General features: G+C 43.7%; 1 protein-coding gene across 1 annotated transcript; it reads left to right on the top strand.

Moving 5' to 3' along the window:
• The first annotated feature begins 6727 nt into the window (after positions 1–6727).
• Positions 6728–10307, top strand: LOC134476789 (paired-like homeodomain transcription factor LEUTX). The gene is made up of 3 exons (XM_063252445.1): positions 6728–6770; positions 8823–8974; positions 9921–10307. The coding sequence occupies exons 1-3, from the start codon at positions 6728–6730 to the stop codon at positions 10305–10307; spliced, it is 582 nt and encodes a 193-aa protein (XP_063108515.1).
• Positions 10308–11675: the final 1368 nt, after the last annotated feature.

Here is an 11675-nt window from a genome sequence, read left to right as displayed (position 1 = left end):
TCACTGTGTGCCTTGCAGTGAGAGGACTGCTGTCAGCAGCACAATGAAGCATCATGTGCACTGCAACGGGGCGGCTGTTGCACTTCACAAGAGGAGCCACAAGGGGGCGCCAGTTGGCAGTGAGGGTCCAGGGAACATAGCGGCACCTTGTCATGTGACCCAAAACATGGAGGTGCCCTGTTGCCATGTGACCCTTCTGAACGTGGCGGCGCCATGCCACATGGCAGAGTGTTGCAACATAGTGACTGTTCCCTGCGCAAGCCGGAACAATCACGCGGCCTCCAGGAAGGATACAGGGACAGAGACCTAGTATGGTGGGCGGGTGGTGAGAATGCTGTAGGGGATAGAAAATTCTCAGGAGAAGAAGTCTGAGACTTCGGGGAAGCGCTAACAGAGGGATCAGAGCCGCTGGGAGAATTATAGGTCCTGGAAGGTGCAGAGTGAGATGATTGCACAGCGGGAGGTATCTGCGATGGAGAGGGATTAGAGCTGCTGAGAGAATCAGGCATAGGGGGAGGGGAGCGGTCCTGCGGGAGGTAATGGCAAGGAACCAGTTTGGGGGTAGGCAGGCGAAAGACGGGAAAACACTGGAAGGCAGGAAAGAAAAGTCAGCAAAAAAAGGACATTGCTCAGTAACAGTCTTCATGATTAGCATATGTAAGACACGAGGAACTATCGCTAGGAGCTCATATGCTCATAGACAGTCCAGCTAAGATCGCTCTGAATTATACACTGTACACGCTCCTGCTAAAGGTGCTATGCAGTGATGCTGTGCTACTGGTCCAGCATTCATTTACACGTGGTCACAGTTGTGAAAGAAAATTGTACAGTATGACTGCAACAGTCATGCTCACGTACACGCATCTCGGTTATCGGCCCACCACCTAAGGAAGCTGCATCCTCTCAATGAGATTCACATTCAGCTGGACAATCCAGGTCTGAATACGGGACCATGTTGGTCATACATGAACATGTCCTACCCATAAAGACACCTTACATCACATCCCTAGTGTCACTCTGTTCCACACAAGCACCTCTGCCAACAGAAGATGTACCACGGAAATGATCCTATTTGGCTCTCCTAAAAGCTGGCATGTTCTCCCATCTTTCATTTCACTCAGGACCAGAGGAGGCAGTGCCATTGCATTCCACCTGATACCTCACTATTGCTGTCTGCCTCTGCAGAGATTAGCTAACTCCTCTTTAAGGAAACAAGTGTCTTTCCTTGGAACACTTATCTGAAATACTCTCGGCAAACAGCATGAGCCGGGAGTGTAAATTCTTCTGATTTGCACTTTCTTCAGAATGAGATTCCTTCCCAGCAAGATGGCACTACAGTAAGGGTGTCTTGGTTTCAATGAGAGCCTAGGCCTTTCCTGCCTGCTGCAATGTAACTATTTTCTCAGGCAATATTGGTAGGGGCCCTCTAGGACTGTTTGTCATTATATTCAGAGAGCATCCATGCACGTGATATTCAATGCACTTAGGGGTGAGGGAGAATCAGGAATCTAAATTTCCCCATGCTGCTGATTTCCTTCCCAAGTGGAGTGTTCAGGGTACTGAAAAGATTGGAGGGGGAATTCAAAACACTCGGAAACAGGCAACATTGACAGTGACATGGCTATTTTATTGCCTTCTATGAAATGACAAGGCCTCAAAGCAATGCTGCAAAAATGGAAATCAGTTGGTAAACATGCTTGAAAATGGAGGCTTGTGTCCAAAGTTGTGGGTGTCATGAGTCCCTCTGCCCATCAGCACCATGCTCACTGCTTCACTACAGGCAGCCTGGGGGGAGGTATATATCTAGAGTGCTGGGATCATCTTCCCCAGGCAGATAATACATTTCTAAAAGTTTATCTGTGTCATCAATGTCACAATCTTCGACGTATTTAACCTGAGTTTCATCAGGTTGAGTTTGGAACGACGAATCAAACACAGAGGCTCCGTGTCTTCTACTGATATCTTTCTCAAAATGCTCTACTCGGTCATAGACATGGTCATCTGAAATCAAAGAAATCGGTGAACAAATTGCAACAGGACTTTGTAGGACCTGCTCCTTCTTTTCTGAAGAGGTCTGTGTGGATGTTCCGGGCAAAGAAGCTAGCTTCGTTTTTAGCTCATCTTTCTTCGTTTGCTACGCTGGTTCTTAAACCAGATCTACAGGGAAGAGAGAAGCAGTTCAATAAATGGGTATGAACCCAAAGCTTTATTTTCCTGTTCCCTAGGATGTGAGGTTTTTGGGTCAGAAAGGTGATCTCCAATTGCTGTGGACTGATCTGAACAGGGGAAGTACTTTGTATCCTGTGCTGTTCTGGTTCACGCAGGGTAAAGGGGGTATTGGGTTTTACTGGCAATACGTAGGGTAGGAAGGGGCAAACTCTCAATGCCGGAGGGTTAAACAAAGGATGCTGCGTGTAGTTCTGCATTAGTGCTTGCTCACAATTTTGCAAGAATACATTGCAATGACTGAGAGCAAGGAATGGGAATGGAGCTTGGGTTGCCTCAGCTCCATGAAGGGATTTTGCCCTCACTACCTTAACATAGGATAGGAAGACATCAGAATGATTTTGAATGTTCTGACTGAGCAGTATCTAGATATCTACCTGCTGTGTTTGTATAAAGACTCACTGGGTTTGGTGTTTCTCTTCTAAGGAATGGTATGGAGAGGAAGTCCACTTTAAGATGTGAAGCCTGATGAGAAGTAATTTGTACTCAGAACGTGGGCTTGGGAGGGACTAACTCCCAGCCCCAGGAATTGCCTTAACTCTTGAGCACTAGGTTGCCCATTACAAGAGTGTGCTGCTAATCGGAAAACAACCCAAAGGGCAAGATCTCAGATCCAGATTCAAAGGGTCCCAGGCAGTGTGCTGTGCATCAGTTAAAATCTGGCCCTTGCACTTATTACTTGAGGAAGACAAGTCTTTTGGGTCAGCCTCAGTCTGCCTGCAAAAGTGAACATGGGTGAAGTGAAAATATGCCATATTTCACCGCTGTCCAAACGCACTGCACCTGGCAAAGTATGGGACTTGTATGCTGGTGGTTGAAAGCCTGTGGCTTTCTGGGTCAGGTGTACCACCTAGAGACACACACTCAGGTACTTACTTTTATCACCGTTTCATCAACTTTGATTTTTGTAGCTAATTCTTTTGTAACATCGTGCCCTGGATGATTGTTCTTCTCAAAGGCACTCAGCAGTACTGAGCGTTGGGATGGGGTAAAGTCAGTTCGTGGCTTGCGCCTGTATTCTATCTTGTCTGCAGAGGGAAGAGACAAAGACTTGCATGAAAGCACTATCCACACGGAAAGGGCAAAAGCATGTGTTGTAATCATACCCAAATGTGCATTTCATGCTTGGCCCAAAGAGTTCACCCATGGAACCACATTCCTCTCTAGCTCCAGGTACCCTGTTTCTTAATGGGAGAGAATACAGCATTGGGGTAAGAGTAACAGTAGACTCAGGGTTTCACAACGCTCAAGCAGTACTTGAGACCCTGGTACACTAAGCATTCAGACTCAGACGTGCTTTCAGACCCTAAAGAGCTGGCTACTGATTTGGTCATTTCTTCGTGGGATCTGTGTGGCTAGCAGCTAAGAAGCAGAATGCATGCTGATTCTCTCCTCTACTGGCTCTGTCATTTAGAGACCTGCTCCCCTCATCGTTTGCTTCTGTTTCTCTAGGGTAAAATGGTGCCACATAAATCGTAGACATTGCAAAGTTGTGAATTTCCAAAGAAGTAAGTTTAGTGTATATTATATGTGCAGGATGGGAGCTTATACTATGGTTTCAAACATCTAATACGTGTTACCCAGTAATACTTAATGTTATGGCAATCCATATTCCATGGGCTCTTCTATTTATAAGAGACTTTGTTTTCTCACATTGCTAAGCGGGCACACACAAACTCAAACCCACGCCTTCATGCATCCACACACACACTGCACCCAAACTGCCAACATGCTGCCTAATTCTCCCTCAGTGAACACAAATGATCCAATACATAGATTTTTTACAATTTTTTAAGAATTGGCATCGATTTGTATTCGTTCTGTTTTCCTGATGTGGGAACTCAGTGCAATAAATTTTCCTCTCAGAACGGCTTTCATTGCATCCCACAGATTCCGGTAAGTTGTATCTGCATTTTCATTTTCTTTTAGGTATTGTTTAATTTCTTCTTTAATTTCTTCTGTGACCCACTGATTACTCAAGAGTGTGTTATTTAGTTTCCATGTGTTTGCGGAATTTTTGCAGTATCCTTTGTCATTAATTTCTAATTTCAGAGCGCTATGATCTGATAATATGCAAGGGATGATTTCAACTCTTTTGCATTTGCTTAAATATGTTCTGTGAGCTAATATATGGTCTATTTTAGAAAATGATCCATGTACTGCTGAGAAGAATGTGTATTCTGATGTTGTTGGGTGGAACATTCTGTATATGTCTATCAAACCCATTTGTTCACAGGTGTGATTCAGTTCTGTTATTTCTTTGCTCATTTTCTGTCTGGTCGATCTGTCCCTTGGTGTCAGTGGTGTATTAAGGTCTCCTGTTACAATTGTGTTACTGAGAATTTGAGTTTTCATTTCTGTTAATAATTGTTTTATATAGCTGGGTGCTCTGGAGTTTGGTACGTATATATTTAAGATAGTTATCGATTCCTCTTGGAGTTTTCCCCTTACGAGTATGTAGTGACCTTCTTTGTCCTTTATGGTCATTGTTGGTTTAAAGTTCACGTTGTCTGCAAACAGAATGGCTACTCCTGCCTTTTTTTGGATTCCTGCTGCATGAAGAATTGTTTTCCATCCTTTGACTTTCAGTCTGTGAGTATCCTTCTGGGTTAGATGGGTTTCCTGTAAACAGCATATGGTTGGATTTTGTTTCTTGATCCATTCTGCTAGTCTGTTTCTTTTGATTGGTGCATTGAGACCATTTACATTAATGGTTATTACTGTTAAATGCTGGTTAATTGTAGGAATGTTATCTCTCTGCTGTTGCATCTTTATCTTTCTGTTCTATTTAATTATTTGCTTTGCTTAGTGGTTTTTTCCTTTGTGTATCTAAACTGTCTTTCAATATTTTTTGCAGGGTTGGTTTGGTGTTCATGAAGTTCTTCAGCTGTTCTTTGTCATGGAAGTATCTTATTGCACCATCTATTTTGAATGATAGTTTTGCAGGATATATCAGTCTTGGTTGGAAATCATTTTGCTTTAGGATCTGGAATACTTCACTCCATGCTCTTCTTGACTTTATCGTTTGTGCTGAGAAGTCTGCTGTGATTCTGATAGGTTTTCCTTTATAAGTGATCTGTCTTTTCTCTCTGACAGCTTTTAATAATCTATTCTTGTGTTGGATTTCTGGGATGGTGACTATTATATGTCTGGGTGTAGTTTTATTTTGGTTATGACTATTGGAGTTCTATATGCTTCACTAATCCTGATGTCAGTTTCTGATCTCATGCTTGGGAAATTTTCAGCTATTACTTCTCTAAATATCCTCCTGACATCCTTCATGTTGTCTCCCTCTGTTTCATTAATCCCTATCATTCTTATGTTATTCTTCTTTGCATCGTCTTGCAGTTGTTGAATTGTTGTTTCCTGATTCCTTGTTATTTTCAAAAGATCTTTCCTTTCCTGTTCACTAGCTGCAATCCTGTCTTCAAGGTCTGAAATTCTATCTTCACTTTCATTAAGGCGGTTCTTACAACTTTCAGTGGAGTTTTTTATTTCCTGTATATCTCTGTGCATCTGCATTATGTATTCTGTTTGTTTCTTATATTGCTCGTCTAGGGATTCTATCTTTTTGTTTAGTTCCTCCAATTTTTTATCTGTGTTTTCTTTAGATATATTTAGAATCTCTTTCATTTCTTTTATCATTTCTTCTTTTATCTGGGAGATTATTTCGAGTTTGAATTTCTTTAAAGCTTCCTGGAGTTGCTTGTCAATTTCAGTGGCTATTGTGTCCGATATATGAGGTGGATGGGATATATTTTCTTCTATATACATCGCTCCTAGGGTTTCTTGAGATGGGCTGGAGGTTTGAGGTTGTAATTTGGTCTTTCGTTTTGTCATTTTCCTATATTTCTGTGTTTCAAGTGTTATTTGAAAGCTTCCTCAGGATCTGTTGAAAATCCCCTTCTATGTTTGGAGCTACTGAGACTTTGGCAGCACGCTACCCCAAGCCATTGGGCCTACAGAACCAGTGGCCCTCCTCTGCCTGCTCAGAGCTCCGAAGTTCCAGACAAGCTGGGCCTCAGGGACACTGTGCGCCCACCTGCCCCTTGGAAGCTCCACAGTTCTTCAATCGCAGCCGGGTTAGGGTACTCACCACAGGCCGCATTGCTTCAGGAACCTGTGGACCCTCCCTGGTTGCAGAGATATCCACAGTCCTCCAGACAGGCAGAGAGACCGATGCAGGCACCCCAAATCTGCCCAGCTCCTCCTCTGCAGACTCGAGACTTCAATCTTAAAAGTTCACCATCAGTGGCCTCGGTTTGGAGACAGCCAGAGTGAGCAACAGACAGAGACACACACACAGACACACACAGACAAACACACACACACACACACACACACACACACACACCCTCTCACTTGGATTATGGATAAATTGGGCCTGGAATGTGTAGGGTGGATTAAGGAGGGGGTGTGGCTACCTCAACACACTATTTAAGCCAGGCAGTCCAAGGCTTCAGGCAGGTAAACTGAGGAGCCATAGGTGGTAGAGTTGGTCATGCGCAAGCACTGTCTTGCAGCTGCCATGTCCAGGAAACCAGGTAAGTCGAGGCATTCTGGGAAGGTGGAGCTGAGGGGCTGGTAGTGGGGGAACCCTGGAAGAGACGCAAGGACTTTGTAGTGCTTCCCGGGCTCCATGAATTTTTTCTCCAGGGGCTGAGTAGAATAATCCTTGTCGCCATCTACACATTGAAATTTGATATGTTAGGTTTGTTGCAGATACCTGCTTGCAGGTTTGTTTATTTCCTTAAAATTCTATAGTCTATGTATTTTAAAGTTTGAAGTTGTCAAACTAATGAACGTTATTGAGCATTGTATTTATAAGACTTGTTAAAACGTATATTTTTGCTTTGGAGAATCTTTGTTTCTTTGGAGTCAGGATCTCACTCTCTAGATAGGCTTGCCCTTAACTTGGTTCCATAGCCCAGCAGACCTGGAACTCGCACGGATCCTTCTGCCTCAGTCTCCTAAGTGTTCGAATTAGAAGAATGGGCTACCACATACACCAATAATTTTTATTTTTGAGGGTTTTTCTTGTTGGTTTGGTTTGGTTTTGGATTTTTCTCGTGTGATTAGGAATAGAGTTCTTTTGTTGCTGTTTCTGGTGGTTTTTTTTTTTTTTTTTTTTTTGTAGCAGGGATTGAAGTTCAATTCTTGTGTTTCCCAAAGGAGCCCTTGGGCCGCCCAGCTAAATCACTGGTCCCTTGGAGGGAGGGTCTTACTGCTTAGTCCAAGTTGAGCTTGAATTCACTGCTTTGGCCCAGGCAGGCTGGGATTACAGGTGTGCACCACTATGCGCAGCTTTGCAGTACTTTGGTTGATATCATTTCCAAATCTTCTATTTTGTACTCATTTCCAAGGATACATGCCCCATCTGATTTTCTGTATTTTCAAGGCATTCTAGATATATGTGTGCAATATATTCCAGTAATATGACACGGGCAATTTAATGTTGGAGTGTTTGTTTTTGCTTTTTCTTTTGTGATGTGGTAACGTGATCAAACTGAGGACCTCATACTTGCCAGACAGACTCTTATGTGACTGAGCTAAACCCCTGGCTATTTATTTAATAAACTTAGAGTTTATCCTGCTGCCACCCTCCTTTTCCTGCTCAGTTTCCTTTTTCTGTCTCGAGCTCTATTTTGCTCTATCTATCTCTGTCTCTATCACTCCTTGAATACCATGCTTCAAAATTTTCAACAATGCCCACTTTGGTCAGACAGGAATGGAAAAATGTTTTTGTAAAACTCTGTGGTCCTGGGGATCCAGCTCAGTGGCCCAGCGCTTGCCTGGCCAGAGTGAGCTTGTGATTTCGATGCCAATTCTTAAAATATTGTAAAACATCTATGTATTGGATCATTTATGTTCACTGAAGGAGAATTAGGCAGCATGTTGGCAGTTTGGGTGCAGTGTGTGTGTGGATGCATGAAGGCGTGGGTTTGAGTTTGTGTGTGCCCGCTTAGCAATGTGGGAAAACAAATTCTCTTATAAATAGAAGAGACCATGGAATATGGATTGCCATCACATTATGTATTACTGGGTAACAAGGTATTAGATGTTTGAAACCATAGGATAAGCTCCTATTCTGCACAAATACTGTACACTAAACTTACTTCTTTGGAAATTCACAACTTTGCAATGTCTACGATTTATGTGGCACCATTTTACCCTAGAGAAACAGAAGCAAACGATGAGGACAGCAGGTCTCTAAATGACAGAGCCAGTAGAGGAGAGAATCAGCATGCATTCTGCTTCTTAGCTGCTAGCCACACAGATCCCACGAAGAAATGACCAAATCAGTAGCCAGCTCTTTAGGGTCTGCAAGCACCTCTGAGTATGAATGCTGAGTGTACCAGGGTTTCAAGTACTGCTTGAGCGTTGTGAAACCCTGAGTCTACTGTTACTCTTACCCCAATGCTGTATTCTCTCCCATTAAGAAACTGGGTACCTGGAGCTAGAGAGGAATGTGGTTCCATGGGTGAACTCTTTGGGCCAAGCATGAAATGCACATTTGGCTATGATTATAACACATGCTTTTGCCCTTTCCGTGTGGATAGTGCTTTCATGCAAGTCTTTGTCTCTTCCCTCTGCAGACAAGATAGAATACAGGCGCAAGCCACGAACTGACTTTACCCCATCCCAACGCTCAGTACTGCTGAGTGCCTTTGAGAAGAACAATCATGCAGGGCCCGATGTTACAAAAGAATTAGCTACAAAAATCAATGTTGATGAAACGGTGATAAAAGTAAGTACCTGAGTGTGTGTCTCTAGGTGGTACACCTGACCCAGAAAGCCACACGCTTTCAACCACCAGCATACAAGTCCCATACTTTGCCAGGTGCAGTGCATTTGGACAGAGGTGAAATAGGGCATATTTTCACTTCACCCATGTTCACTTTTGGAGGCAGACTGAGGCTGACCCAAAAGACTTGTCTTCCTCAAGTAATAAGTGCAAGGGCCAGATTTTAACTGATCCACAGCACACTGCCTGGGACCCTTTGAATCTGGATCTGAGATCTTGCCGTTTGGGTTGTTTTCCGATTAGCAGCACACTCTTGTAATGGGCAACCTAGTGCTCAAGAATTGAGGCACTTCCTGGGGCTGGGAGTTAGTCCCTCCGAAGCCCAGGTTCTGAGTACAAATTACTTCTCATCAGGCTTCACATCTTAAAGTGGACTTCTTCTCCATACCATTCCTTAGAAGAGAAACACCAAACCCAGTGAGTCTTTATACAAACACAGCGTGGTAGATACCTAGATACTGCTCAGTCAGAACATTCAAAATCATTCTGATGTCTTCCTATCCTTTGTCAAGGTAGTGAGGGCAAAATCCATTCATGGAGCTGAAGCAACCCAAGCTCCATTCCCATTCCTTGCTCTCAGTCATTGCAATGTATTCTTGCAAAATTTGGAGCAACCACTAATGCAGAACTACAGGGAGCACCCTTTGTTTAACCCTTCGGCATTTAGAGTTTGCCCCTTCCTACTCTACGCATTGCCAGTAAAACCCAATACCCCCTTTACCCTCCGGGAACCAGAACAGCACAGGATATAAAGTACTTCCCCTGTTCAGATCAGTCCACAGCAATTGGAGATCACCTTTCTGACCCAAAAACCTCACATCCTAGGGAACAGGAAAATAAAGCTTTCGGTTCATACCCATTTATTGAACTGCTTCTCTCTTCCCTGTAGATCTGGTTTAAGAACCAGCGTAGCAAACGGAAGAAAGATCAGCTAAAAATGAAGCTAGCTTCTTTGCCCGGAACATCCACACAGACCTCTTCAGAAAAGAAGGAGCAGGTCCAACAAAGTCCTGTTGCAAGTTGTTCATCGATTTCTTCCATTTCAGATGACCATGTCTGTGACCGACCAGAGCATTTTGAGAAAGATATCAGTAGAAGACACGGAGCCTCTGTGTTTGGTTCATCATTCCAAAGTCAACCTGATGGAACTCAGGGACAGTACGTCGAAGATTTTGACATTGATGACACAGATAAACTTGTAGAAATGTATTATCTGCCTGAAGAAGATGATCCCAGCAGTCTAGATATATACCTCCCCCCAGGCTGCCTGTCGTGAAGCAGTGAGCATGGTGCTGATGGGCAGAGGGACTCATGACACCCACAACTTTGGACACAAGCCTACATTGTCAAGCATGTTTACCAACTGATTTCCATTTTTGCAGCATTGCTTTGAGGCCTTGTCATTTCATAGAAGGCAATAAAATAGCCATGTCACTGTCAATGTTGCCTGTTTCTGAGTGTTTTGAATTCTCCCTCCAATCTTTTCAGTACCCTGAGCACTCCGCTTGGGAAGGAAATCAGCAGCATGGGGGAAATTTAGATTCCTGATTCTCCCTCACCCCTAAGTGCATTGAATATCACGTGCATGGATGCTCTCTGCATACAATGACAAACAGTTCTAGAGGGCCCCTACCAATATTGCCTGAGAAAATAGTTACATTGCAACAGGCAGGAAAGGCCTAGGCTCACACTGAAACCAAGACACCCTTACTGTGGTGCCATATGGCTGGGAAGGAATCTCATTCTGAAGAAAGTGCAAATCAGAGGAATTTACACTCCCGGCTCATGCTGGTTGCTGAGAGTATTTCAGATAAGTGTTCCCAGGAAAGACGCTTGTTTCCTTAAAGAGGAGTTAGCTAATCTCTGCAGAGGCAGACAGCAATAGTGAGGTATCAGGTGGAATGAAATGGCACTGCCTCCTCTGGTCCTCAGTGAAATGAAAGATGGGAGAACATGCCAGCTTTTAGGAGTGCCAAACAGGATCATTTCCGTGGTACATCTTCTGTTGGCAGAGGTGCTTGTGTGGAACAGAGTGACACTAGGGATGTGATGTAAGTTGTCTTTATGGGTAGGACATGTTCATGTATGGCCAGCATGGTTCCGTATTCGGACCTGGATTGTCCAGCTGAATGTGAATCTCATTGAGAGGATGCAGCTTCCTTAGGAGGTGGGCGCATAACCGAGATGCGTGTACGTGAGCATGACTGTTGCAGTCATACTGTACAATGTTCTTTCACAACTGTGACCACGTGTAAATGAATGACGGAGCAGTAGCACAGCATCACTGCATAGCACCTTTAGCAGGAGCGTGTGCAGTGTACAATTCAGAGCGACCTTAGCTGAGCTGTCTATGAGCATATGAGCTGCTAGCCATACAACCTGGTGCCTTGCGTATGCTAACCATGAAGACTGTTACCGAGCACCGCTGTTGGATCTCATTTTAACAATTTCAGATGTTACAACGGTATTATTGTGTAGTAATCCAGAAAGGTGCCTTCCCTTCCAACAGGTAAGCGCTCTGAGAATTTCTAAATGTCTGTAATCAGGATTAAGTTTTTAGCTCTGTCTTACCTTCTCGCCCTGACAATATCCTATGAAGTAGGAATTTGTCATTAGTTGTTTTACATCAGAGAGAGCATCCACT

This window comes from Cavia porcellus, unplaced genomic scaffold (genome assembly GCF_034190915.1).
Source record: "Cavia porcellus strain 051 isolate PalLab524CR breed Dunkin Hartley unplaced genomic scaffold, mCavPor4.1 scaffold_7, whole genome shotgun sequence".
NCBI classification, from domain to species: Eukaryota; Metazoa; Chordata; class Mammalia; order Rodentia; family Caviidae; genus Cavia; species Cavia porcellus.
Note: the sequence above shows the minus strand (reverse complement) of the source record. Positions and strands in the feature narration are given on the sequence as shown.